General features: G+C 41.4%; 1 protein-coding gene across 15 annotated transcripts in view; it reads left to right on the top strand.

Annotated features, from left to right (window-relative positions):
* Positions 1-16,784: 16,784 nt before the first annotated feature.
* The window catches only part of LOC113912299 (nucleoporin SEH1), a 175,844-nt gene continuing 165,636 nt past the window's right edge, over positions 16,785-26,992 (top strand). For 12 of the 15 annotated variants that reach the window (XR_003516796.2, XR_003516797.1, XR_003516798.1 and 9 more), the window contains exons 1-3: positions 16,785-17,044; positions 21,208-21,258; positions 23,394-23,540. Coding sequence is in view for 11 of the 15 variants with exons in the window: in XM_027575271.2 (XP_027431072.2) it covers positions 16,934-17,044; positions 21,208-21,258; positions 23,394-23,540 (309 nt within the window). In the remaining 4 variants the exon portion in view is untranslated. Of the gene's footprint in view, positions 17,045-21,207; positions 21,259-23,393; positions 23,541-26,992 lie in introns of those variants that run through there. The other 3 variants (XM_027575280.1, XM_027575281.1, XM_027575272.2) reach the window with 3 other exon arrangements.

Genomic DNA, 26,992 nt, shown 5'->3' with positions numbered 1-26,992 from the left:
CTTAAACTCAAGTGATTATAGATGTTAATCACATCTACAAAATACCTTCACAGCAACATCTAGACTAGTATTTGACCTTACAATTAGACACTATAGTCTGGCCAAGTTGACACAGAAAATTAACCATTGCGCTGGCAACTTGGTACATGTTTCCTTAAACCATAATTAATTTTCAAATAAAACAACAACATGTGCCTGGGTGGCTCAGTCGTTAAGCGTCTGCCTTCGGCTCAGGTCATGATCCCAGGGTCCTGGGATTGAGCCCCTCATTGGGCTCCCTGCTCAGCGGGAGGCCTGCTTCTCCCTCTCCCACTCCCCCTGCTTGTGTTCCCCTCTCTTGCTATGTCTCTGTCTGTCAAATAAATAAATAAAATCTTAAAAAAAAACAAATAAAACAACAACAAGGTCATAATTCTGCTTAGCATGATACAACTATCCTGCATGCAACAAATCCCTTCCCCGGGAGAGGAGACCAAGTCCTTGAGTGATATTTACTCCTCTCCTTAAATATTATGATGTAAGGGGCACCTGGGTGGCTCAGTTGTTAAGCGTCTGCCTTCGGCTTAGGTCAGGATCCCAGGGTCCTGGGATCGAGCCCTGCTTCGGGCTCCCTGCTCTGCGGGAAGCCTGCTTCTCCCTTTCCCTCCCCCTGCTTGTGTTCCGTCTGTCGCTGTGTCTCTCTCTGTCAAATAAATAAATAAAATCTTTAAGAGAAAAAAAGAAGAAGAAATATTATGATATAAAAGTCTAAATACTATAATGTAAAGTTAACACATCTTATGTTACATAAAAGGGAGTAAGAGGGGAAGAAAACAAAGATATTTTGCGTGTGCACGCGCGTGCGCGCGCGCGCGCGCGCGCGCGCACACACACACACACACACACACACACACACACTTCTAAGCAAGCATCTCAGCTGCTCATGATTCTTTGCCTGGTGGGGTGACCCAAATCTTCATTCTTGCTCTGTCTGAATTGGGTTGTTGAAGTTTTCCATTGGTCTTAATTCTAGGGCATGATAATCCTAAGAGACACCCTAAGGGATCTCCAGTATTCCAGACATACTCTTCCCTACCTCCACTGTAGAGGAGCAGCCCAATTTCCCCTTAGTAGTGATGACCAATCACCCCAGTCAGCACAGTAACCCCTTCTTTGTCTGCCAACTCAGAGAAATGAGGAGCCCACCATGGCCAGTCAGTAGTCTTAATTTCTAGTTCAACAGAATCATTTTTGTGTCTCCGAGTGGAAGCACTCCTTCCTTTGAAACTAAGATTTCTAGAGCAGGAGAAAGTAAAAATTTTGCTAGTGGGTCCCTAGGGGCAATAGCAGGAGGAACACCTCTCATTCCCACCCCTTGATTCCTGGTTATGGAAAAAATAGCACCATGTATTGGATACTGACTCAGCAATACAGCCTCCTAGAGAACACAGCTCCAGGCTTGCCAGGTATCGCCACCTAGCTCACCACCTAGTCACTGCTGTATCTGAGTCTTCAAAGGCCATTCCACCATTCTACCATGACTGCTGCTTCTGGATGTTGGAGAACATAGGAAGACCGGTTAGTCCCATGAGCATAGGCCTATTGCCAGCACCCTTCATTTGCTATTAAGTGAATTCCTTGATCAGAAGCAATGCTGTGTGAAATGTCATTATGATGAATAAGACATTCTGTACGTTCACAGATGGTAGTTTTGGCAGAAGCACTTCATGCAAGGAAGGCAAATCCATATCCAGAGTGTCTCTCTCAGTAAGAATAAAACTCTGAATCTTCCATGATGAAAGTGGTCAATTGTAGTCAACTTGTCACTGGATAGTTGGCTGATCACCCAGGGGAATGATGCCAAATTAGGGACTCAGTGTTGGTCTCTGCAGATTAGGCATTCAGCAGTGGCTATAGCCAGGACAACCTTGGTGATTGGCAACCCTTGTTGATGAGACCCTGCCTAATCGCCATCCCTGCCACCTTAACAATATTCATGAGCCCACTGGGCAATGACAGGGTGGCTGGGATAAGAGGCTGACTGGTGTCCACAGAACATGTCATCCTATCCACTTGAATATTAAAATCCTTCTCTGCCAAGGTCACCATTTGGTGATATAGGACACAAATATCTTCATGATTTTTTTTCCCATTCAGAGAGGTCTATCCATACATCTCTTCCCCAAGTTTCCTTGTCACCAATTTTCCTATCATGTTCCTTCCACATCCCTGACCATCAAGCCAGAGATTACGAATTGGTACACAATTGTATTTCTGGCCATTTCTCTTTCCAAACAAAATGACCAACCAGATGCACACTGGGAGGATTTCCCTTCACTAATGTCCTTTGGGGATGTCCCAGAGAGGGGCTGCAGTGCTGCAGCTGTCCACTTCTGGCTGGTGCCTGCATATTGGGCAGAACCTTTATATATGTTTTCTCTTCCCAGTCAACTGGTTAAAGGCAACTCTCCATGAGTCTATAGGTGGCGGTTGCAATGAAGAAGGTAATGTAGCAAGAACGGGAGCCAAGGGGTCCACTCACAAATAGCAACTTTTGGGGTCACTCAGTAAATGGGTGGAGTAGCATACCCAAATGAAGAATATATTGCCTCCAAAGTCCTAAAAGGCCCACTACACATTGCACCTCTTTTTCGGATGTAAGAGGAGACAGATACAATTTTTCCTTCATCTTATAAGGGATAACTACACATGTCCCACACCACTGGACGCCTAGAAATTTCACTAAGGTGGAAGTCCCCTGAATTTTTATCAGATTTATTTCCTATCCTCTGGGACAAAATGTCTTATTAATAAGTCTAGAGTAGTTGCTCCTTCTCACTCACTAGGTGATGTGACTGTGTTTGGAGATTGGGCCTATAGGGAGGTTAAATAGGGGCATAAGGATGGGACCTAATCTAATATGACTGGGATCCTAATAAGAAGAGGAAGAGACACCAGAGATCTCTCTCTGTTTGAATACACATAGAGGAAAGATCAGGTGAGGACACAGTGAGAAGGTAGAAGTCTAAAAGTCAGGAAACAGCTCTTACCAGAAATTCAATCTTCTTGCACCTTGATCTGAGACTTCTAACCTCCAGGCAGAACTGTGAGAATAAAATTTCTGTTGTTTAAGCCACCCAGTCTGGGATATTCTATTGTGGCCATCTAAGCAGACTTATACAATAGTGAAAGTGCATCACTGGCCTTGTTGGCTGAAGGCAAATTGTTTCTGGTGGAAATCTTTTTAATAAGTATTGAAGAAAAAAGCAACTCTTTGATCGATAGCTGCAAACCAGGTACCAGTGATGCATGCTCAAGCAATGAAACCACATCTGTAACAGCAACTTCAAATGTACTGACCACCTGGGTAAATGTATGATAATTCGCTGTCATTCTCCAGGGTCCGTTTGTTTTCTGCACTGGCCAAATAGGTGAGCTGAATGGGGATGTGGTAGGAATCACCACCCCGCATTCGTCACATCCTTGATGGCGGCACTACTCTCTGCAATCCCAGGAATACAGAGTTGCTTTCGGTGTACTATTGTCCTAGGGAAGGGCAGTTCTGTGGCTTCTGCTAGTGGCTTCCACTTGCACTCCCTCTATTGGTCAGAACACCCATGGGAAGTTTCTGCCAGTTGTTGAGTATGTCTGTCCCAGTTATGCACGCCAGAACTGGGGATATAACCACAGAATGGGCTTGGGGACCCACTGTGAGATGAACCTTAGCCTAAAACTCCTCTGCTCAACTGATCTCCATAAACCCCTCCTCTGACTGCTGGACCATAGTGATGTTTTGGGTCTCCTGGAATTAGTGTCAGCTCAGAGCTAGTGTTTAGTAATTCCTGAAAAGTCTAATTATTTCCTTTGCCCCAACGCATAATCACTATGGTAAAAGGCTGCAGGTCCAGAGGGAAGGCTGAGAGGAAGATTAACAGTACCTATTTTTGGCAGTACAACACAGTCCTTCCTCAAGGGGATCTGGCCTCCCCTTTTATTCAAGGGTTTTTGGGTCTGTAAAGTGGGTCATGTCAGGAATTGGTTGAAAGGCTGTGACTCTTGGTTTTATGATACAAGTTAAGCTTTTGCGCACTTGACCTAGAACTCTTCCACTTTTACAGAGCGAGGAATAATTTGATAGACTGCCTATCTATTTTCTTCCAAGGACACCATGATCTACTAGCCAATGCCATAGGTCTCTGCCAATAAGACTATCCTGACTGCTGCTTTGAATCTGTTGTCAATTATGGTAACTAGGCCTACTTTGTTTTTGGCAGTTATCCTGACATCCTGGGATCCAATTATTCCCATTGCATTTAGGGATCCCAGTTTAGAGGCAGTAATTCCCAAATGTTATTTCTTTTCTTTTCTTTTTTAGTTTTTATTTAAATTCCAGTTAGTTAACATACAGGGTAATATTAGTTTCAGGTGTACAATATAGTGATTCAGCACTTCCATACAACACCTAGTGCTCATCACAAGTGCTCTCCTCAATCCCCATCACCTGTTTAACACACCCACCCACCCCACCTCTCCTCCAGTAATCATTGGTTTGTTCTCTATAGTTAAGAGTCTGTTTCTTGGTTTACCTCTCTCTCTCTCTCTCTCTTTTTTTTTTTTGCTGCTATGATCATTTGTTTAGTTTCTTAAATTCCACATATGAGTGAAATCATATGGTATTTGTCCTTCTCTGACTGACTTATTTTGCTTAGCATAATACTTTCTAGCTTCATTCACATCATTGCAAATGGCCAGATTTCATTCTTTTTGACAGCTGAGTAATATTCCATTGTGTATATATGTACCACATCTTTATCCATTCATCTATTGATGGACATTTGGACTCTGTCCATAATTTGGCTATTGTTGATAGTGCTGCTATAAACATTGGGGTGCCTGTACCCCTTCAAATCTGTATTTTTGTATCCTTTGGGTAAGTGTAGTAGTGTGATTGCTGGGTGGTAGGGTAGTTCTATTTTTAAATTTCTGAGGAACCTCCATACTTTTTCCAGAGTGGTTGCACCAGTTTGCATTCCCACCAACAGTATAAGAGGGTTCCCCTTTCTCTGCATCCTTACCAACACTTCCCGACTGTTATTTTTCTTAAGATTTTATTTATTTATTTATTTGACACACAGAGAGAGAGAGACAGCACAAGCAGGGGGAGTGGCAGCTAGAGGGAGAGGGATAAGCAGGCTCTCCATGGAACAGGGAGACCGATGTGGGGCTCAATCCCAGGACCCTGAGATCATGATCCAAGCTGAAGGCAGACACTTAACTGACGGAGCCACCCAGGCACCCCTCCAACTGTCATTTCTGACCTATGGGGAAGAGTGACCATAAGAGTTCTTTAAGGATTCTGGGGCTCTGCTCGCAAATTTATTTCTTACAGTCATGGTGAAAGGCATGTTCCCAAGACCCTCTTGGAGTGGGTGAGCAGGTCTTTCATGATAATATTCCAGACTCCCTAAACCTTTGGATCCCTTCCTTTACAGTATACCAAGGCAGATCTGGCATTTCTTCATTTAGTGTAGGTTACCTTTTCGTCCATGTTTCATCCAACCGCCAACCAACCAACCAATCAAGCAACAAGGGTTCTTTCTAAGCCCTTGAGTTGCAACTTTAAATCAAGAATCTCTGGGGTGCCTGGGTGGCTCAGTCGTTAAGTGTATGCCTTTGGCTCAGGTCATGGTCCCAGTGTCCTGGGATCAAGCCCAGCACCAGGCTCTCTGCTCAGCGGGAAGCCTGCCTCTCCCTCTCCCACTCCCCCTGCTTGTGTTCCCTCTCTCGCTATGTCTCTCTCTGTCAAATAAATAAATAAATAAATAAATAGAAATCTTTAAAAAACAAAAAAAGAATCTCTGCTTATGGGATGCCTGGGTGGTTCAGTTGGTTAAGTGTGTGCCTTTGGCTCAGGTCATGGTCCCAGGGTCCTGGGATCAAGTCCTGCATCAGGCTCCCTGCTAAGCAGGGAATCCGCTTCTCCCTCTACCTGCTGCTTCCCCTGCTTGTGCTAGCTCTCTCTTTCTCTTTGGCAAATAAGTAAATGAAATCTTAAAAAAAAAAAATCTCTGCTTAGTGGGTTCATATCCACAAATTCAGCCTGATCCTACTTTCTTTACCTTCCACCATTACCCCATATTCTTTTTTTAAAATTTATTTATGTATTTCAGAGAGAGAGAAAAAGAGAGAGAGAGAGAACACAGCAGGGAGGGGCAGAGGGAGAGGGAGAGAGAATCTCTAGCAGACTCCATGCTGAGCATGGAGCCCGACATGGGGCTCAATCCCACAACCCTGAGATCACAACCTGAGCCAAAACCAAGAGTCAGATGCTTAACCAAGTATGCCACCCAGGTGCCCCCACCATTACCTCATATTCTTAATATCCATCCCCACACATATTCCCCAGAATTATGTCTATATAAGTTGGAAAAATATTTCCAATTCTTTTGGAGCATAGTGTACTTCCTCATGGGTCAAACTTCCTGCCTTTTGAGGGTTTGCTGAGACTTGAGTTTTGCTATATTTCTAGAAGCAAAGAAGGGGTATCTGGAGTGAGTCCTGAGGAGGATCAGCAGTGTCTTGCAAAGCAGCTACCTCAAAAGAGGCCATTGCAGGCTTCTCAGACAAAGCAGGGTCTATATCCTCAGGTGGGAGTGGAAGGGTTGCTTTTCCTTTTCTTCTTTCTTTCTTTTTTTTTTTTTTTAAAGATTTTATTTGTTCATTTGTGAGAGAGAGAAAGAGAGAGAGCACAAGCAGGAGGCAGAGGGAGAGGGAGAAGCAGACTCTCCACTGAGCAGGAAGCCTGATCCCAGGACCCTGAGATCATGACCTGAGGTAAAGGCAGACGCTTAACAGACTGAGCCACCCAGGTGCCCCAGAAAGTTTGCTTCTACCAGCAAAGAAGACACATAATTTAGGGCTCCATGCCCTTAGCTTCATCATGATCTATCCATATGTCTCCATTCCAATTTTCAGGATTTTGTTTTTTTCCATCCATGACTTTGCTGCAGTTCCCTGTGAGACTGGGGATTCAATTTGTGTTGGAATTGAACCACTTGCAGGATGAGACTCTGGATTCGGTTTTCAGAAATCTCCGCTCTGTGGTGATGTTATCAGCTAGACCCCAAGACCTGATCTTTACTGCCCATCTGTGTATACTCACTAACCTTTGTCTTACATTTTTCCTTAAGCTCTTCTTTCTGGATTACCTCTTAACTCAGGCTAATGAAACCTGAAACCACCCCTCAGGTGATGCCCTGACAAGACCTCCTGCTGGCCCAGACCACCCAGACCCTTTGAGCTAATGACCAGAAATTACCAGATGAATTTATATTGATACATTTAAATATCTCAGTTAAATGATTGATTTTTAAGGGAAAATAATGATCAAAATTGACTTGGACAGGTGGGAAATCTAAAGAGACCAATAATTTTTTTTAATTTTATTATGTTATGTTAGTCACCGTACAACACATCATTAGTTTTTGATGTGGTGATCCTCGATCCATTGTTTTCGTGTAACACGCAGTGCTCCATGCAGTATGTGCCCTCCTTAATACCCATCACCGGGCTAACCCATCCCCCCTCCCCTCTCCCTTCTAAAACCCTGTTTGTCTCTCAGAGTCCACAGTCTCTCATGGTTCATCTCTCCCTCCAATTCCCCCCCTTCATTTTTCCCTTCCTTCTCCTAATGTCCTCCATGCTCTTCCTTATGTTCCACAAATAAGTGAAACCATGTGATAACTGACTTTCTCTGCTTGACTTATTTCACTTAGCATCATCTCCTCCAGTCCCATCCATGTGGATGTAAAAGTTGGGTATTCATCCTTTCTGATGGCTGGGTAATAGTCCATTGTATATATGGACCACATCTTCTTTATCCATTCATCTCTTGAAGGGCATCTCGGCTCTTTCCACAGTTTGGCTATTGCGGACATTGCTGCTATGAACATTGGGGTGCATATGGCCCTTCTTTTCACTACATCTGTGTCTTTGGGGTAAATACCCAGGAGTGCAATTGCTGGGTCATAGGGTAGCTCTATTTTTAAATTTCTGAGGAACCTCCACACTGTTTTCCAAAGTGGCTGTACCAACTTGCATTCCCACCAACAGTGTAAGAGGGTTCCCTTTCTCCACAACCTCTCCAACATTTGTTGTTTCTTTCCCTCTCCATTTTTGCCATTCTAACTGGTCTAAGGTGGTAGCTCAATGTGGTTTTGATTTGAATTTCCCTGATGGCTAATGATGATGGACATTTTTTCATGTGTCTTTTAGCAATTTGTATGTCTTCTTCAGAGAAGTGTCTTTTCATATCTTCTGCCCAGTTTTTGACTTGATTATTTGTTTTTTGGGTGTTGAGTTTGAGAAGTTCTTTATAGATCTTGGATACCAGCCCTTTATCTGTAGTGAGACCAATAATTTTTTAAAGATTTAAAGGTAATTAAAATCAACCACTCCCTCACTACCAAAGGCATCAGGCCTATATAATTTTGTGGATGTCATCTGCAAAATACTTGCAGAATAGTGGCTCCTATGTTATTTAAACTAGTCCAGAACAGAAAAAGGTGAAAGCTTCCTGACTTATTTTTGGTTAATATAATTCAGAAACCACAAAAAGACAAGAACAGCATGCATGTGTGCATGTAAAGTACACACTATCTGCCCATATTCCTTATAAAGACAGAGGCAAAAATCCTAAATAAAATATTAGTGAATTACTAGCCATGTATTAGAATAATAATGGTTTAGCATTAGGAAATTTATTAATGTACTGATAGGGAAAAGATGATAAAATAAAACACTAAGTCCTTTTTTAATAAGTATTTTATTTATTTGAGAGAGAGAGTGAGAGAGAGCGAGAGAGAGCACAAGCAGGTAGAGGAGGAAATGGAGAAGGAGAAGCAGGCTCCCCACTGAGCAGGGAGCCCGCCGCGCAGCTCCATCCCAGGACCCTGAGATCATGACCTAAGCCAAAGGCAGACACGTAACTGACTGAGCCACCCAGGCGCCCCTAAAACACTAATTCCTAATGAAGATTCCTCAGAAGCTAGAAATAGAAATTCATCCTTTCAAGAAATTCTACTGCATTAAAAGCGGTTTCATTAACATTAGTAACAAGGTAAGTATGGCCATAGCTCTTATTCAACAATATATGAGAGTTAGCACTGGATTTATTATCCCACCCTTCTTTCTTTCCATAATACAGGGAACTGGAAACGTCTGTTAGTTTTCCCAGACTCCTACCAGCTCTGTAGTCAGGTTCTTCCTACAAGAGACACTGGTAGGAGATTGGAACGTGAGAGAAAGGGAGGAGACTTTCTTCCTTTCAGTGGCGGCATCTCAGACAGCTGCCACAGTGTTGGCAAGTGGCAAGACTGGCTTCCTGCTTAGGAGTGGGGTTCTAACAGGACGGCTACTCTGCTCTGGCTGCTGCAGTTGCAGCAGAGGCTCCGAGAACCTCAGCTGTGCAGAACTTGGGGCCCTTCCTCCTCTGGCTGTGGCTACTGCCAGACAGGCACCTGACACCTGCAGAATCATCTGGAGCGTTAGCTCCAGGTTTCCTGCCTGTTGCTGATGTTCGAACATCAGCGCCTGAGGGTCAGTGATGGCGGGCTCTATTTTCTCCTTCACTCTTCCTGCCCTAAGGGTGCGAACAGTTTCCTGCAGTTAATACTCTCTGGGTTCCCTTTTTGCTCTTAACTAGTGCTTCCAATATATTTATAACCAATTTCCTGTGTTGAATTCCCTGTTTCAAATAACTTGAGTGGATACTGTTTTTGTGATTGAATACTGACACAAAGAATCTATAACTCATTATTTGCACCTGGTATGATTTTTAATTACCTATATACCCAAGAAATTCAATGTAGAAGCTAAATGAATTAAGGGTCCAATAAGGGAACAAATACAAAATATACAAAATTTAGGGTTTCTTGGATGGCTCAGTTGGTCGGGGATCTGACTCTTCTTGGCTTTGGTTCAGGTCCTAATCTCATGGTTCATGGGATCGAGCCCTGTGTCAGGCTCTGCACTCAGTGGGAGTGTGCTTGGATATTCTCTCCTTATGCCCCTTCCCCCACCCCACTCTCTCTCTCTCTCTCTTTCAAATAAATAAATAAAATCTTAAGATTTATTCACTTATTTGAGAGAGAGAAAGAGAGAGAGAGCATGAGCAGTGGAGGGCCAGAGGGACAGGTAGGAGCAGACTCCTGGTGAAGTGGTGAGCCTGATGTGGGGCTCGAACCCAGGACCCTGAGATCATGACCTGAACTGAAGGCAGACGCTTAACCGACTGAACTACCCAGGCACCCCATGAATAAATCTTTAAAAAAAAATAAACATACAGAATGTAATAGCTTTCTTATAAACAATATAGAAAAAAAAGTGTTCTCTCCCCAAAAAAGAGCCCATTCACAATAGTATAAGAAACTGTTAAAAGATTTAATAAGCCTAATTAGAAACATGTACAATTATATGAAGAAAAACTTTAGACCTATAATGCATCACATTTGGTTAAACTTACATGAACTTACTATGGTGATCTTCACATGTTAGTACATTAGCAGGAGAATGGTTAAATAAACTACAATTCATCCATATTTTGGAATGCATAGGTTACAAGACTGAAAGAATGAACTGGGGCCATGTAGAAAGATCTCTAAGGCATATTGGATATTTTTTAAAAAGCAAAAAAATGGTATAGTATTTGTAAATTTATTTTCAAAAACCCAAACAAACTTTCTGATACTAGGTACACTTATATGTTTTATGTTCTGTAATCCATAGAAAATGTGTGAAGGGGTAACAGAGTAACAATCATATTTTTTGGGCCGGAAGATTAGATTGTGGGGTGAAAGGGAACTTTAACTTTTTACTCTATATAAACTTGTTTTTTTTAAAAAATATTTTATTTACTTATTTGAGAGAGAGAGAGAGAGAGCACGAGCAGGGTGAGGGGCAGAGGGAGAAGCAGACTCCCCACTGAGCAGGGAGCCCTAGGAGGGGCTCAATCCCGAGACTCTGGGATCATGATGCAAGCTGAAGGCAGATGCTTAACCGGCTGAGCCAACCAGGTGCCGCTATATAAACTTGTATTTTCAAACATTTCTTTCTTTCTTTTTTTTTTAAAGAGTTTACTTATTTATTTGAGAGAGAGACAGAGACAGAGAGAGTGAACAGGGGGAGGGGCAGAGGGAGAGGGAGTAGATTCCTTGCCAAGCAGGGAGCCCAAAGCAGGGCCTGATCCCAGGACACCGAGATCATGACCTGAGCTGAAGGCAGATGCTTAACTGACTGAATCACCCAGGCACCACCCCTCAAACATTTCTTTTTTTTCTTTCTTCCTTCCTTCCTTCCTCCCTCCCTCCCTCCCTCCCTCCCTCCCTCCCTCCCTCCCTCCCTCCCTCTCTCTCTCTCTCTCTCTCTCTCTCTTTCTTTCTTTCTTTCTTTCTTTCTTTCTTTCTTTCTTTCTAAGATTTTATTTATTTATTTGACAGAGACACAGGGAGAGAGGGAACACAAGCAGGGGGAGTAGGAGAGGGAGAAGCAGGCTTCCCGCTGAGCAGGGAGCCCGATGTGGAACCCGATCCCAGGACTCAGGGATCATGACCTGAGCCAAAGGCAGATGATTAATGACTGAGCCACCCAGGCGCCCCAAACATTTCTTATAGTAAGTAGTCGTATAATAATTATGTAAGAAATGGCCAAGAGAATGAGAAGATAAGCCACAAAATGGGAGAAAATATTTGCAAAAGACACATCTGATAAAGGACTATTATCCAAAGTATACAAAGAACTCTGAAAACTCAGAAATAAAACAAAAACTTGGTAAAAAAAAAAAGGGGGGGAGGCAAAAGACTTGGACACCTCATCAAAGAAGATATACAGACAGCAAATAAGCATGTGAAAAGATGCTCCATATCGTATGCCATCAGGGAAATGGAAATTAGAACAATAATGAGATACCACTACACACCTATTAAAATGATGAAAATCCAAAACACAACACCAAATGCTGGTGATGATGTGGAGCAAGAGGAACTCTCATTCATTGCTGGTGGGAATGCAAAATGGTACAGCCAGTTTGGAAGACAGTTTGGTGGTTTCTTGCAAAACTAAACATACTCTTACCTTATGATACCTCAATCACAGTCCTTGGTGTCTATCCAAAGAATTGGAAAATTTATGTCCACATGGATATTTATAGCAGCTTTATTCATAATTGCCAAAACTTAGAAACAACCAAGATGTCCTTTAATAGGTGAATGGATTGATAAACTGTGGTATATCCAGACAATGGAATATTATTCAGAGCTTCAACTATACTTCAAAAAAATAAAAAAGTCAGCTATACGTTAATAAAAAAATATTATTCAGTGCTAAAAAAAATGAGCTATCAAGTCCTGAAAAGACACGGAGGAACCTTAAATGTACATTACCAAGTGAAAAAAGCTGATTGGAAAAGGCTATATACTGTATGACTCCAACTTTATGACATTCTGGAAAAGAAAAAATTTGGTGACTGTTGAATGATCATTGGTTGTCAGGGTTGGGGGGAGGTGGGATGAATAGGCAGAGCACAGAGAATTTGTAAGACAGTGAAACTATTCTGTATGATACTACAATGGTGGGTATATGTCACCATGCATTTATCAAAACCCATGGAATATACAATACCCAGAGTGAAGCTCAACATAAACTGTAGACTCTGGGTGATAGTGATGATGATGAGTCAGCATAGTTCATCAATTATAACAATTGTATTACTGTGTTGCTAGCAATTGATAGTGGGGGAGGCTGTGGGGGGGTAGAGGAGGCATGTATATGAGAACTCTGTATTTTCTGCACCGTTTTACTGTGAACCTAAAACTGCTCTAATAAATAAAGTCTTTAAAAAAAAATCCGCTGTACTTCACCTATTCAATCCTCCACCTAGATAATCTCTGGCAAATATTGATCTGTTTACTGTCTCTGAGCTGTAAAAATATTTTTAATTTAAAAAATATATACTTTTAAAGATTTTATTTATTTGAGAGAGAGACAGAGAGAAAAAGCATGAGCAGGGAGGAGAGAGGGAGAAGCAGGCTCCCCGCTGAGCAGGGAGCCCAATGTGGGGCTCAATCCCAGGACCCTGGGAGGATCATGACCTGAGCCAAGGGCAGACACTTAACTGACTGAGCCACCCAGGCACCTCTAATTTATTATTTTTAAAATTTTCAAATTAATAATGTATTATTTGTTTCAGGGGTACAGGTCTGTGATTCATCAGTCTTATATAATACCCAGTGCTCATTACAGCACATACCCTCCCCAATGTCCATCACACAGGTACCCCATCACCCCACCCCCTCCTCCCCTTCAGCAACCCTCAGTTTGTTTCCTAAGATTAAGAGTCTCTTATGGTTTGTCTCCCTCTCTGGTTTTGTCTTGTTTCATCTTTTCCTCTCTTCCCTTATGATCTTCTGCCTTGTTTCTTAAATTCCACGTATCAATGCAATCATATAATTGTCTTTCTCTGATTGACTTATTTCACTTAGCATAATACCCTCTAGTTCCATCCATGTTGTTGCAAATGGCAAGATTTCATTTTTTGATGGCTGTGTACTATTCCATTATGTGTGTGTGTGTGTGTGTGTGTGTGTGTGTGTGTGTGTGTGTGTGTGTGTATACACACACCACATCTTCTTTATTCATTTATCTGTCGATGGACGTCTGCTCTCTTTCCATAGTTCGGCTATTGTGGATATTGCTGCTATAAACACTGGGGTACACAGTCACCCCTAATTTAAAGAATTTTTTAAAAATTTTATTATGTTATGTTAGTCACCATACAATACATCATTAGTTTTTGATGTGGTGATCCACGATCCATTGTTTTCATATAACACCCAGTGCTCTATGCAGTACGTGCCCTCCTTAATACCCATCACCGGGCTAACCCATCCCCCCCTCCCCTCTCCCCTCTAAAACCCTGTTTGTTTCTCAGAGTCCATACTCTCTCATGGTTCATCTCTCCCTCCGATTCCCCCCCTTTATTTCTCCCTTCCTTCTCCTAATGTCCTCCATGCTATTCCTTATGTTCCACAAATAAGTGAAACCATATGATAATTGACTTTCTCTGCTTGACTTATTTCACTTAGCATAATCTCCTCCAGTCCCATCCACGTGGATGTAAAAGTTGGGTATTCATCCTTTCTGATGGCTGAGTATATTCCATTGTATATATAGACCCCATCTTCTTTATCCTTTCATCTGTTGAAGGACACCTCGGCTCTTTCCACAGTTTGGCTATTGTGGACATTGCTGCTATGAACACTGGGGTGCATATGGCCCTTCTTTTCACTACATCTATGTCTTTGGGGTAAATACCCAGGAATGCAATTGCTGGGTCATAGGGTAGCTCTATTTTTAAATTTCTGAGGAACCTCCACACTGTTTTCCAAAGTGGCTGTACCAACTTGCATTCCCACCAACAGTGTAAGAGGGTTCCCCTTTCTCCACATCCTCTCCAACATTTGTTGTTTCTTTCCCTCTCCATTTTTGCCATTCTAACTGGTCTAAGGTGGTAGCTCAATGTGGTTTTGATTTGAATTTCCCTGATGGCTAATGATGATGGACATTTTTTCATGTGTCTTTTAGCAATTTGTATGTCTTCTTCAGAGAAGTGTCTTTTCATATAAGGAATATTTTTAAAAAATTTTAGAGCTTTTAGGCTCAGTCAGAAGAGCATATGACTCTTGATCTCGGGGTTGTGAGTTCGAGCCCCACATTGGGTGTAGAGATTACTTAAATAAATAAAACTTAAAAAAGTTTTAGAGCTTTTCTAAATTGATTGGATTTTTATAGATAATGAGTATTGTTTTTGGAAAAGAATCTTTTTGACCTTAAAGCAGTTACAGTTGTTATTAGTAATCATACCTGCAACTCACAGATTTTGGGCCTGTCTGTTAAAGTATCAATAACATCTTACTTTTTTTTAAATTTCTTTTTTAAGAGAGGGAGAATGGTAGGGGAAGAGGGGTAGAGAGAAAATCTCAAGCAGGCTCTGCCCAGGGTGGAGCCCAATCTAGGACTCAACCTCATAACCCTGAGATCATGATCTGAGCCGAAATCAAGAGTAGGACACTTAACTGAGCCACGCAGGTACCCCAACATTTTACTTTTAGTTAAAAAAAAAAAGGAAAGTAAAAAAAATTCCAGAAAGGCTAAGTCATTTCTCCACCTTCCTCTGCAGGTTTCTGTGCAATCCATCAGGGGACAGCTGGGACTAATTATTTTGAAAACTTTCTAGGCAGCTAACCTCACCATGCCCCACATTCTTGTCATTTCTCATTTCTGGCCATAATCCAAAATATAAACCCTTTCTGCAGGCTTATTTTTGATTTTTTTTCTATTTCCATTCCCCCAACCTAATATTCCACCATTTCCCAACCTAATTTTACCACTAAGCCCTCTAGAATGCCTGATAAACAAAATACCCTTAATCGCTAAACTCTCTGCAGAATAGAAGCATCCGCCTCTATTTAAAAGTTCGTGTTACACCACTTTGCTTTTATGCAAGACCTATATCAGTACCTGTTTTTGCTAACAGAAAACAAAAATCTAAAGGGGATTTTTACTTTTCATTGAGAACTCTGGCTCCAGACTTCAGTCTTCCAGGTCATTTTGGCTCCTGCCATTTTCTTTTTTTTTTTAAATTTTTTATTGTTATGTTAATCACCATATATTACATAATTTGTTTTGGTGTACTGTTCCATGATTCATTGTTTGTTCATAACACCCAGTGCTCCATGCAGAATGTGCCCTCCTCAATACCCATCACCAGGCTAACCCATCCCCCCACCCTCCTCCCCTCCAGAAACCTCAGTTTGTTTCTCAGAGTCCATCATCTCTCCTGGTTCATCTCCCCCTCTGACTTACTCCCCTTCATTCTTCCTCTCCTGCTACCTTTTTTCTTTTTTCTTAAAATATGTTGCGTTATTTGTTTCAGAAGTACAGATCTGTGATTCAACAGTCTTACACAATTCACAGCGCTCACCGTAGCACATACCCTCCCCAATGTCTATCACCCAGCCACCCCCTCCCTCCCACTCCCGACCACTCCAGCAACCCTCAGTTTGTTCCTGAGATTAAGAATTCCTCATATCAGTGAGGTCATATGACACATGTCTTTCTCTGATTGACTTATTTCACTCAGCATAACACCCTCCAGTTCCATCCACGTCGTTGCAAACGGCTCCTGCCATTTTCTTAGGTGACTTGAGTTTCTTCACCAAGAACTTTCTAATTTCTAGTATCTCATTGCCCATATCTTGGTTCTTGACATCCCCAAGCCTGTTCTGTAAAAACCTTATAAACATTTTGATGACCTTGGATCCTTACTTTTCTCTCCTTCACACCAGCTCTTCGACCTCCATAACCCCTTGGTTTTTCCCTCTCAACTCTATCCCTCCTCTCTTCACTTTTAGGCCCAGCCTGGACTCTTTCGGCATAGCTCCACCCTTCCTTGCTCCTTAATTGTCCCAGCAAAGCGCCCTTCCGTCTTCACTTGCTCTGAGCCAGTGTCTGGGTAGGGGGTTAGACACTGTCCAATCCTGACTCAAGGCCCAGGTCTGTGTATGTTTTTTTCTAACTTTCTCACTTTTCCCAATTATCATACTTTAACAATAAATTCTTTTAACTTTCATTACAGCACAGCAAAGTGGAGTCTGCCGAGGGTACAGCCTTCCGGGTGCAGGGCTCTGTCAGGAGGCGCAGGCGCAGTCGCCCTCCTCGCAGCCTTTCGGGGCATGACGGGTAAAGGGGCGGGGCGCAGCGCGGGTTGCGCGCGGACCTCACGCGCCGTGCGCGCCCTGTCGGCTGCGGGGTCTTGGTGGGCTGCGGTCCCCGGGCCGCCGCGGCCGCCCTCTTCGGTGGTGGGAGGGGCAGACGGAGGAGGCGCGGCCTGACGGAAGCCATGTTTGTGGCGCGCCACATCGCGGCGGACCATAAAGATCTCATCCATGATGTCTCTTTCGACTTCCATGGGCGACGGATGGCTACCTGCTCCAGCGACCAGAGCGTCAAGGTGTGTGCGGAGCGTTGGGGCGGGCCGGGCCCGGAAGGAGGGGAAGTGAGAGCGTGCACGATTCCCTGTTAGAGCGGAAGGAGCGGTGCTTGGAAAGGGGACTACCTCCCGATTTTGAGGCGCACCGCTGGGCACGAGGTTTGGAGCCCAAGGCGGGCGGGCGGCGGATGTGCTCCTTCATCCTTCCCTCACTATTGTGGGGTCACAGCCGCCCCCCCGCCCCGGGGTTGGAGGTGGCACGCTGCCTTGCGCCTGCGCGGAGGGGGAGGGCGGGCGTCGTGGCCACGTGCGCGCTCCCGCCACTGGGGGCCTTGGGAGCACGCGTGTTCAGCCCGCGCAGGCTCGGGTCCTTGTGGGCAAGAGCGAGAGAGCCCCTCAGCCTTGTCTGCGCGAGGGATTTGTCAGACCGCTCGGGTTTGGGGGTAGTTGCCTTGTTACCACGCTGGTTCATCCAGGGGACTTTGCCTTGCGACTTGTAATGCAGTCAGTTCGCCTTGTCTCAAGTGCTGTGTGCCTTGTCCCCGTCTTGCGGAGATTGTTCTCTCCTTATGTTCAGATAGGAAGCTCATCTCTTTTCGCAATGGAAGAAGCATAAATCCATGTTTGTTTCTTACAGTTCGTGTAGATGTACACTGCTGACAAGAATTTATGTTGATAAGAGGATGGCCTTTGGGTTTTAGGAACTTTAGAGATTATGCAGTAAATGATAATAGTCTTGAAGACGAAAGCTGGAGTGTGGATTATGTGTATTCTCGATGACTCCAAAATAACTGAAAAGCTGAAGGACAGTTTTTACTACTTGTTTTCACAGACAAGTTTGATACCAGTGATCCCTCAAAGGTAGTTAATAACAACTAGCCTTGGGGCGCCTGGGTGGCTCAGTTGGTTGAGCACGGGACTCTTGATTTCAGCTCAGGTCCTGATAGCAGAGTCCTCAGATGGAGCTGCATGGGGCTCTGAGCTCAGCGGGGGTCTGCCTTTCTCCTCCCCTCTCCCCGTGCACTCTCTCTCTCTCCAATACATACATACATAGATAAATAAATTCCCTTCTGAAAAATAGCGTTGTAATTCCTAAAAGGTTTAAAATCACTTAAAAAAATTTTTAAACTGTGGTAAACTAACCATCTTTAAGTATATTTTATTATTATTATTTTTTTTTTTTTTAAAGATTTTATTTATTTATTCATGAGAGACAGAGGGAGAGAGAGAGGGAGAGAGAGAGAGATAGAGAAGCAGAGGGAGAAGCAGGCTCCCAAGGAGCAGGGAGCCCGATGCGGGACTCGATCCCAGGACCCTGGGATCATGACCTGAGCCGAAGGCAGACGCTTAACCATCTGAGCCACCCAGGCGCCCTTTAAGTATATTTTATAGTTAAATGGCATTAAGCACAACATTCCCATTGTTGGGCAACCATCACCACTATTCATTTCTGGAACTTTCTTTTCATCCTAAACTAAAACTCTACACAGTAACTTCTTCCCCACTGCCCCCAGCCCTTGGTCACTTCTAATCCTTTCTTTATAAATTTGACTATGCTGGGTATCTCATATAAAGGTAACCATACAATATTTGTCCTTTTGTGTTTGGTTTATTACGCTTACCATGATGTTTTCAAGGTTCATCTGTATTTGTAACATGTATCATAATTTCATTAAGATTGAATAACATTGGGACATCTGAGTGGCTCAGTAGGTTAAGAGTCTGCCTTGGGCTCAGATCATGATCCCCGTTCTGGGATTAAGTCCCCAGGTGGGCTCCCTTGCTTAGCAGGGAGCCTGCACTCTCTCTGCCTGCCCCTCCCCCCTGCTTGTGTATGCACTCTCTCTCTCTGACAAATAAGTAAAATCTTAAAAAAAAAAAAAGATTGATGGGGCGTCTGGGTGGCTCAGTCGTTAAGTGTCTGCCTTGGGTTCAGATCATGATCCCAGCGTCCTGGGATCCAGCCCAGAGTCAGGCTCCCTGCTCACTGCTTCTCCCTCTCCAGGCCCCCCCCCCCCACCTTGTGTTCTCTCTGTCAAATAAATAAAATCTTAAAAAAAAAGATTGACTATTTTGTTGTATATGTACACATTTTGTTTATCCATTCATCAATCCACTTGTCGAATATTGCATTAATTTCTGTTAACTGAATCTGCCATTTTTTTCCTTATCCACTTACTGAATCTTTTAATCTTTTGATTTTGTAGGTTTTTGTCAGAAGTAGTATTGCAATGAAAATCTTCATTACTTTAGCTTTTTGCATGTTTTGAATGATTTTCTTAACCTCATTCAAGTAGAGAAACTAGTGGATATTTTGAAAGCTTTTGTGAATAATTGGCATATTGCCATTTCCAAGGTTCTATTTTACAGTGCCAGAGTATTGATTTGGTAGGATCATTATCCATGCCAGGCATTAACATTTTTTCTTTAGTTTTTGTAAATTGTGGTAAAATACACATAATATAAAATTTATCCTTGTAACCATGTTTAAGTGTATAGTTCAGTAGTATTAAGTACATTCATATCTTTGTGCAGCCATCACCACCATCCCCCTGCCAATCCCCATTCGACTTTCTGTCTCTAAGAATTTGACTACTCTAGGTACCTCATATAAGTGGAATCATAAAATATTTCTGCTTTGTGACTATCTTATTTCACTTAGCATAGTGTCTTTGAAGTGTGTACATGTTGGAATCTGTGTTGGAATCTTCCTTTTTAAGGCTGAATATGTATTGTAAATATTTCTTCCTTTTTAAGGCTGAATGATAAGCAAAATATAGTTCATCAGAATTTCTTCCCTCCTTCCCTTCCTTTTAATGCTGAATATGTATAGTGAATACTGCATTTTGCTTATCGTTCATCTGTCAGTGGACTTGGTTTGCTTCTACATTTTTGCTATTGTGGATAATTCTGCTATGAATGTGGGTGTAGAAATCTCTCTTTGAGACCCTGCTGTCAGCCCTTTTGGGTATGTACCTAGAAGTGGAATTGCTGGATCATGTGGTAATTATATTTTTCGTTTTTTGAGGAATTTATAACTTTTTTTTTAAGATATTTATTTATTTGACACAGAGAGAGAGAGAGCGCACACATAAGTAGGCAGAGTGCACACATAAGTAGGCAGAGCGGCAGGGAGAGGGAGAAGCAAACTCCCCTGCTGAGCAGGAAGCCCAGTGTGGGACTTGATCCCAGGACCCCAGGATCATGACCTGAGCCGAAGGCAGCCGCGTAACTGACTGAGCCACCTAGGCAACCCTGTCATCTATATTTTTTGATAGTAAGCATCAGTATTTTGCTTTTGTTGTTAGATACACAATTGATCCTCATTATTAGCAAATTCTGTATTTGTGAATTTACCTACTCTTTACAATTTATTTGTAATCCCAAAACCAGTACTCATAGTTAGTTGCTGACATGAGCACAGAGTAGCAAAAAATTGGAGTTGCCTGATGTGCATGTTTCCAGCTGAGGTTAAATAGGGTGACCCTGCTTATTTGGGCTCTTATTCTGTAAACAAGTGTCCTTTTCCTTGTCTATTTTGTGCTGCATTTTTCACATTTTTGTTTATTTGTTGGTGATTTCACTGTTTAAAATTGTCTCCAGGTGTAGCCCTGAAGTGCTGCCTAGTGTTCCGAGGTGCAAGAAGGCTGTGATTGCCCTCTGGAGAAAATGTTATGTGTTAGGAAAGCTTCATTCAGACAGTTACTGTTAGCTATGATTTCAGTGTTAATGAATCAATAATATACACTAAAAAGGTGTCATTAAACAGGTACATCCATAAAACAAGGTTATGTATTGATTGGTTGACGAATATTTTGTGACCACAGGCTCCTACAGATCTTGTCTTTCCCCTGGGAGCAGTGGTTCAGTATTTGCTGATTCAGTGTTTTCAGCAACATCGTAGAACACAACTACTTCAATAACAAGACTTGACTGCAACTGTACTCGTCTCTGTTACCTACTGTTACCTATGAGAGCACAGATTCCTTGACCCCTGAGTGCTCAGCCTGGTGTCTGGCACTCCCCAGGTTCTCCATTAGTATGCGAATGAGTGTTTACTTATTGGTTGTTGTTATTTTGTGAATTTATGTTCTCTTCTTTTGCCCTAATACTGATCCAGTGTTAATGTTTTTCATGTTTGTAGGAATATGTAGGAATAAAATATGTCTTTTGTTTTCTTACAGGTCTGGGATAAAAGTGAAAGTGGGGATTGGCATTGTACGGCTAGCTGGAAGGTTAGTATTTTTACAGTGCTTTTTAAAAAATTCAGATGTTTACTATTTATTTGGTATCATCAGTGACTTGCTATTTGTCTTTTAGAAAATTGTAAAATGTATACTTCTTTTCCTAAAGTATCTTATGTTTTTAACTATTAAACTAACAAAAATATACTTCATAAAATTTGAGAGGAGGAAAATGTGCAGTTCCATAGCATTCTGATATAACTATTTTTAGTATTATTACTTACTTTTTCCTTTTTCCTTTGCGCATACACACACACACACACACACACACACACACACACACACACACACACACGCTTTTTTTTTTTTTTAAGTAGGCTCCACACCAAGTGTGGAGCCCAACATGGGGCTTGAACTCAGGACGCTGAGATCAAGACCTGAGCTGAGCTCAAGAGTCAGACACTTAACTGACTGAGCTACCCAGGCGTCCCGGCATATTTTTAATAGTTGTGATATTTTGTACAAGTTCTGTTTCTTTTTTTAAAAACAGCTTTACTCAGATTACCATTAGAGTCATCAATTTTACATGAATAGTTCAACAAATGTTAGGAAATTTATACATTTGTACAGCTGTCACCACAATCTAGTTTTAGAACACTTTAATCAACCCGGAAATTTCCCTTCTGCCTGTTTGGGGTCAATCCCCATTCCCCACCCAAGCCCTAGGCAACCACTAGAACTGTTTTTTGTCTCGGTTAGTTTTACTTTTTCTAGACATTTCATGTACATGAAATTCTACAATATGTAGTTCTTTATGTCTGGTTACTTTCCCTTTTCCTTGTGGTTCATTTATGTTGTGGCATGTATTAGTAGTTTGATCTTTTATAAACAATTCAATGGCATTTACTACATTCACAATGTTGGTACAATTATCACCTCTATCCAGTTCCAAAATTATATCACTTTAAAAGGAAACCCTTATTTCTTGCTTTTTAGTTTAAAACTTAGGTAATAAATACTTTGATAGGTTTTTAAAGCCTGTTAAAAAACATAAATATAGCAGTAAAACATAAATATATCAGTAAATACACCGTTTTGTTCAACTGATGATAGCTAATATAGTAGTTTCCTTTTTATTTTGATGACTATCTCTGCGTAATCTTTATTTCTTAGGTTGCGCTTTACTGGAAATCTAATATTTAACAAAATCTCACTGCTCTAGTGCATTTTTTACCTGATAGCCTGTATAAATAAGAATTAAAAGTGAAACAAAAAGACTGGACAAAACAAAGGATAAAAAATAAGGGTGCAAAGTGTACCTTTGGATGACATATTTACTATGTAGAAATTACACAATTATGAAAGTGTCCTGAGATTGTTGAGTGTGAAAGTGTTAGATATACAGAACCATAAAACAAGTTTATAAACATTATTGGTGGACTGATACTCGTTGTCATACTGTATCTTTACCGGAAAGCACAAATGAAATTCTGTGGATGTGAAATGTTTTGAGACCTATCTGTTCCTTTTTCTTTTGGTCAACATGAAGAATTGAAGAATAGTAATTTGCCATTTTTCAAATATTAAAGGTAATGCTACTGAGCTTTAAATTATTTTCTCAGAATACAAGGATTTGGGCTTCTCTAAATGTGATCACTCATTGCTTCTTTTCCTGAAATAGTCCACTGTCTAGCCAGGTATCAGAATCGGTTAAGTGTTTTATTGCTACAGTTTCTATGTACTGTTAGGCTTTTGAAGCCAACAATTTTGATTAGTCTTATTTATTTTATTAGGTGGCCATTTCCTGTAGAGAGAATTGGCAAGTAAAAAAAATGGTGGACTGGTAGATCTTTTTTTTTAAACCCTGGTTAGGCTAAACTCTGAAGCAGTTCTCTGTTAGCACTGGAAGAGGTCAACTTTATCCAGCTGGATTTTTCTTTATTAGTAAAATGTTAGAAGGACTTGACTCCAGAATGGCCACAATCCTAAATAGAGAATATCTTCTAAAAGTTACAAATTTCTAGAACTTAACTTTTTATTTAAATGTGAAATTAAATAGCTTTCTGTTCTTACTGAAGTAAAAATATCTGTGCTCTATTTCCTCAAGTAAAACTTTATATGTGTGAAGTATGAGTAAAGTCAGTTTTTTGTTTTTTTTGTTTTTGTTTTTTTAAATAATTCCTCAGACACATAGTGGATCTGTGTGGCGTGTGACATGGGCCCATCCTGAATTTGGACAGGTTTTGGCTTCTTGTTCTTTTGACCGAACAGCTGCTGTGTGGGAAGAAATAGTAGGAGAATCAAATGATAAACTTCGAGGACAGAGTCATTGGGTGAGACATTTGTTGGTTTTCAGGGGTTGGGAGGATAGAATGGGGAGAGGGGTGCATGAGAATCTGAGGAGCATCAGTCTTTCCGGGAATGCTTCAGGCACTTGATAAGATGTTACCACTCCTCTCTACATTTACTAGTTCCATTTTTTCTCTTCCACGTTTTTCTTCTACTTGTTTATTTAATTTTGTCTCGGGCCTGAAGCGGTACTGAGGAGTACTCGTGGCATTGTTTAATTATAACTTTCATGGTGAATCTGTAGTATTTGCTTTGTCATACAGTTGAATGCCCTCTAAAAATCCATTAAAAAATTGTTTTTTCTCTTTTGTGGTTACCTTTGTTTTCTTATAAAATATACTCTTACCTGCTTCTGCTATTTACTCTAGCTCTTCCCTGATTGGATGTTCAAATTTTAAAAAGAGTATAATATGTGTACTGGTCAAGTTCCTTGTTTATAAAGTGAGAGAATTGAACTAGATTACCTTGAAGACCCACTCCAGTGTTTTCTTTTTTTCCTCTTTATTTCTTGTAATAGATAATCAGGTACAAGGTATAAAATGCAAAAGGTACAAATGGGTATATACAGTGACAACTTCCTCCTCTTTGGCCACACAGTTTGTTTCCTAGAGGCAACCACCATTATGAATTTTTTCTGTATTCTTCTGGATATAGTCTGTGCCTTTTTAAGGATATAAATACAGTGTTTTCTTTTCTGTTCCTAACAGTCCTCTTCACCTTTCTTACAACACTAATGCTTGTATGTTGTCAATACTGCTCTTTTTTTCTGCCGCATTTTATAAATTGTAGATGATACATATTTATCATGTTAACTGTAAGTGTACAGTTCAGTAACATTAAATACATTTACAGTGCTGTGTATACATCACCAGTATCTGTATCAAAACTTCATCATTCCCAATATAAGCTCTTTGCCATTAAATAGTATCTCCTCCTTCCGTTCTCCTAACCCCTGGTAACCCCTGTTCTACTTTCTGTCAATTTGACTGCTCTAGGTACCTCATATAAATGGAATCATACAGTATTTGTCCTTTGTCTGGCTTATTTCACTAAGCAAAATGTTTTCAAGGTCCATCCATGTTGTCACATATATCAATTTCATTCATGTTATGGCTGAATAACATTCCATTGTGTGTATATCCCACATTTTGTTTATCTATTTATCTGTAGACAGACAGTTAGGTTGTTCCTACCTTTTAGCTATTGTAAATAATGCTGTAACTGAACTCAACGGATTTGCCATTTGGGGTGCATCAAATTGAACACAACCCAAGAAAGCAAAACACTTTTTATTAGGAGACAAGGAGATAGTTTCCAAAGCACTGTCTTGCATGGGGTTAGTACAGGAAGCTTTTATGCAGTGTGTAGGGGGCAGGGACAGGGAGCTTGCATAAATACTTCAGTTCAATTGCACATGCCTAGCATGTCAACATGCTAGTGTGTACATCTGTGTTCAAAAAATGGTGGAAAACTCTGCCCATAGAAGATCTTAATATAATGAGCTAAAGGTCAGGGGCTTCTGTGCGTGTCCTCAGCTTCAGTACAGCTCAGAGTGGCTCACCTAAGGGGCTGTCAGGTGAAACACCTAGTTGGGGGTCTCCTTGGCTGGAACTGTTGGTTCTCCAAAACAAAATATATTCCTTCCCTGCTTTTGTCTCTTCCCCTCTTCCCCTTTGCTGATAGCTTTCAGCTTTTTTTTTGTTTGTTTCAGCCTTCTTATTTGAGTAACTTCCCCATTGCATCCTAGCTAACCAACATTGCTACTATGAACATTATTGTATAGATAAACTGTTTGAGATCTTGGGTTCAATTCTTTCGGATATGTACCTAGGAGTAGAATTGCTGGCTCATATGGTAGTTCTGTGTTTAACTTTTGAGAAACTACTAAATAACTTTCCAGAATGGCTGTACCATTTTATATTCCCACCAGCAATGCATGAGTGTTCCAGTTTCTCCACGTCCTCACCAATGTTTGCAGTTTTTGTTTTCCATTGTAGCTATCTTAGTAGGTGTGACATGGTATCTCTTCGTGGAGGTGTTTTTTGTTTGTTTTTGCATTTCCCTAATGGTTTATGATGTTGAACATCTTTTTATGTGCTAATTGGCCATTTGTATATCTTTTTGCAATGTTTTGATTTATAAGAAATATATTTTCCATATGTATTTGGTCTTCTTAACACAGTTCCTGACTTAGAGATCCCAGAACTGTTGGAATTTTCTAAATGTTGAAAGTGATAAAAGCATCTTTTGTTATGTTAGTTGACTTTTGGAAAGTGCCTAAGAATGGGGCCAACCATGTGATTAGAGGGCTGGAACTTTCAGTCCCACCCCCTGACCTCTGCGGAGGGGAGAGGGGCTGGAGATTGAACCAATCACTAATGGCCAATGCATTACTCCATCATGCCTGTGTAATGAAGTCTCAATAAAAACCCCAAAGAACATAGGTTCACAGGGTTTTGGGGTTGGTGAACATGTGGAGATGTGGGGAGAGTGGTAGGCCTGAAGAGGGCATAGAAGCTCCTCATACTTTTCCCCTTACTTTACAATTTGCATCTCTTCATCTGGCTATTTCTGAGTTATATCCTTTTATAATAAATGGGTATCTATTAAGCAGACTGCCTGTCTGCGTTTTGAGAACTGTTCAAGTTTCTGAAGTGTGGGAAGTCTTACAGGATTGAGCCCTTAACCTGTGGAATCTGATGCTATTTCTGGGTGGATAGTGTCAGAATTGAGTTGAATTCTCGGACAGGCTGCTGTTATGTGAGAATTATTTGTTGGGGGTTATCCCCCCTCCAACACCCCCTGAATTGGAATTGGTACCAGAGTCCTTTACTTTTTTAGGGAAATGTCTATTCAAGTCCTTTGCCCATTTTTTAAATTGAGTTGTTTGGGTTTTTTGCTGTTGAGTTGTATATAGTTCTTTATATTCTGGATATTAGTACCTTCTCAGGTATATGATTTGCAAATATTTTCTCCCATTCTGTGAGTTGCCTTTTCTCTCTCCTGACAGTGTCCCTTGATGCACAAAATTTAAGAATTTTCGTGAAGTCCAATTTATTTTTTTATTTCCTGTGTTTTTGATGTCATATTCAAGAAATCATGGCCAAGTCCAATGTCAAAAAGACTTTCCCTGAAGTTTTATATTAAGAGTATTAAAATTGTAGCTTTTTTTTTTTAAGATTTTATTTATTTATCTGACAGAGAGAGACACAGTGGGAGAGGGAACACAAGCAGGGGGAGTGGGAGAGGGAGAGGCAGGCTCTCTGCTGAGCAAGGAGCCTGATGCGGGACTTGGATCCCAGGGCTCTGGGATCATGACCTGAGTCGAAGGCTGACACCTAACCAACTGAGCCCACTCAGGCATCCCTAAAATTTTAGCTCTTACATTTAGGTCTTCTGTTCATTTTTACTTAAGTTTTGTATAGGGTATAAAGTA

Source organism: Zalophus californianus, chromosome 14 (assembly GCF_009762305.2).
Source record: "Zalophus californianus isolate mZalCal1 chromosome 14, mZalCal1.pri.v2, whole genome shotgun sequence".
NCBI lineage: Eukaryota > Metazoa > Chordata > Mammalia > Carnivora > Otariidae > Zalophus > Zalophus californianus.
This window is presented reverse-complemented; position numbering and strand designations above follow the sequence as displayed.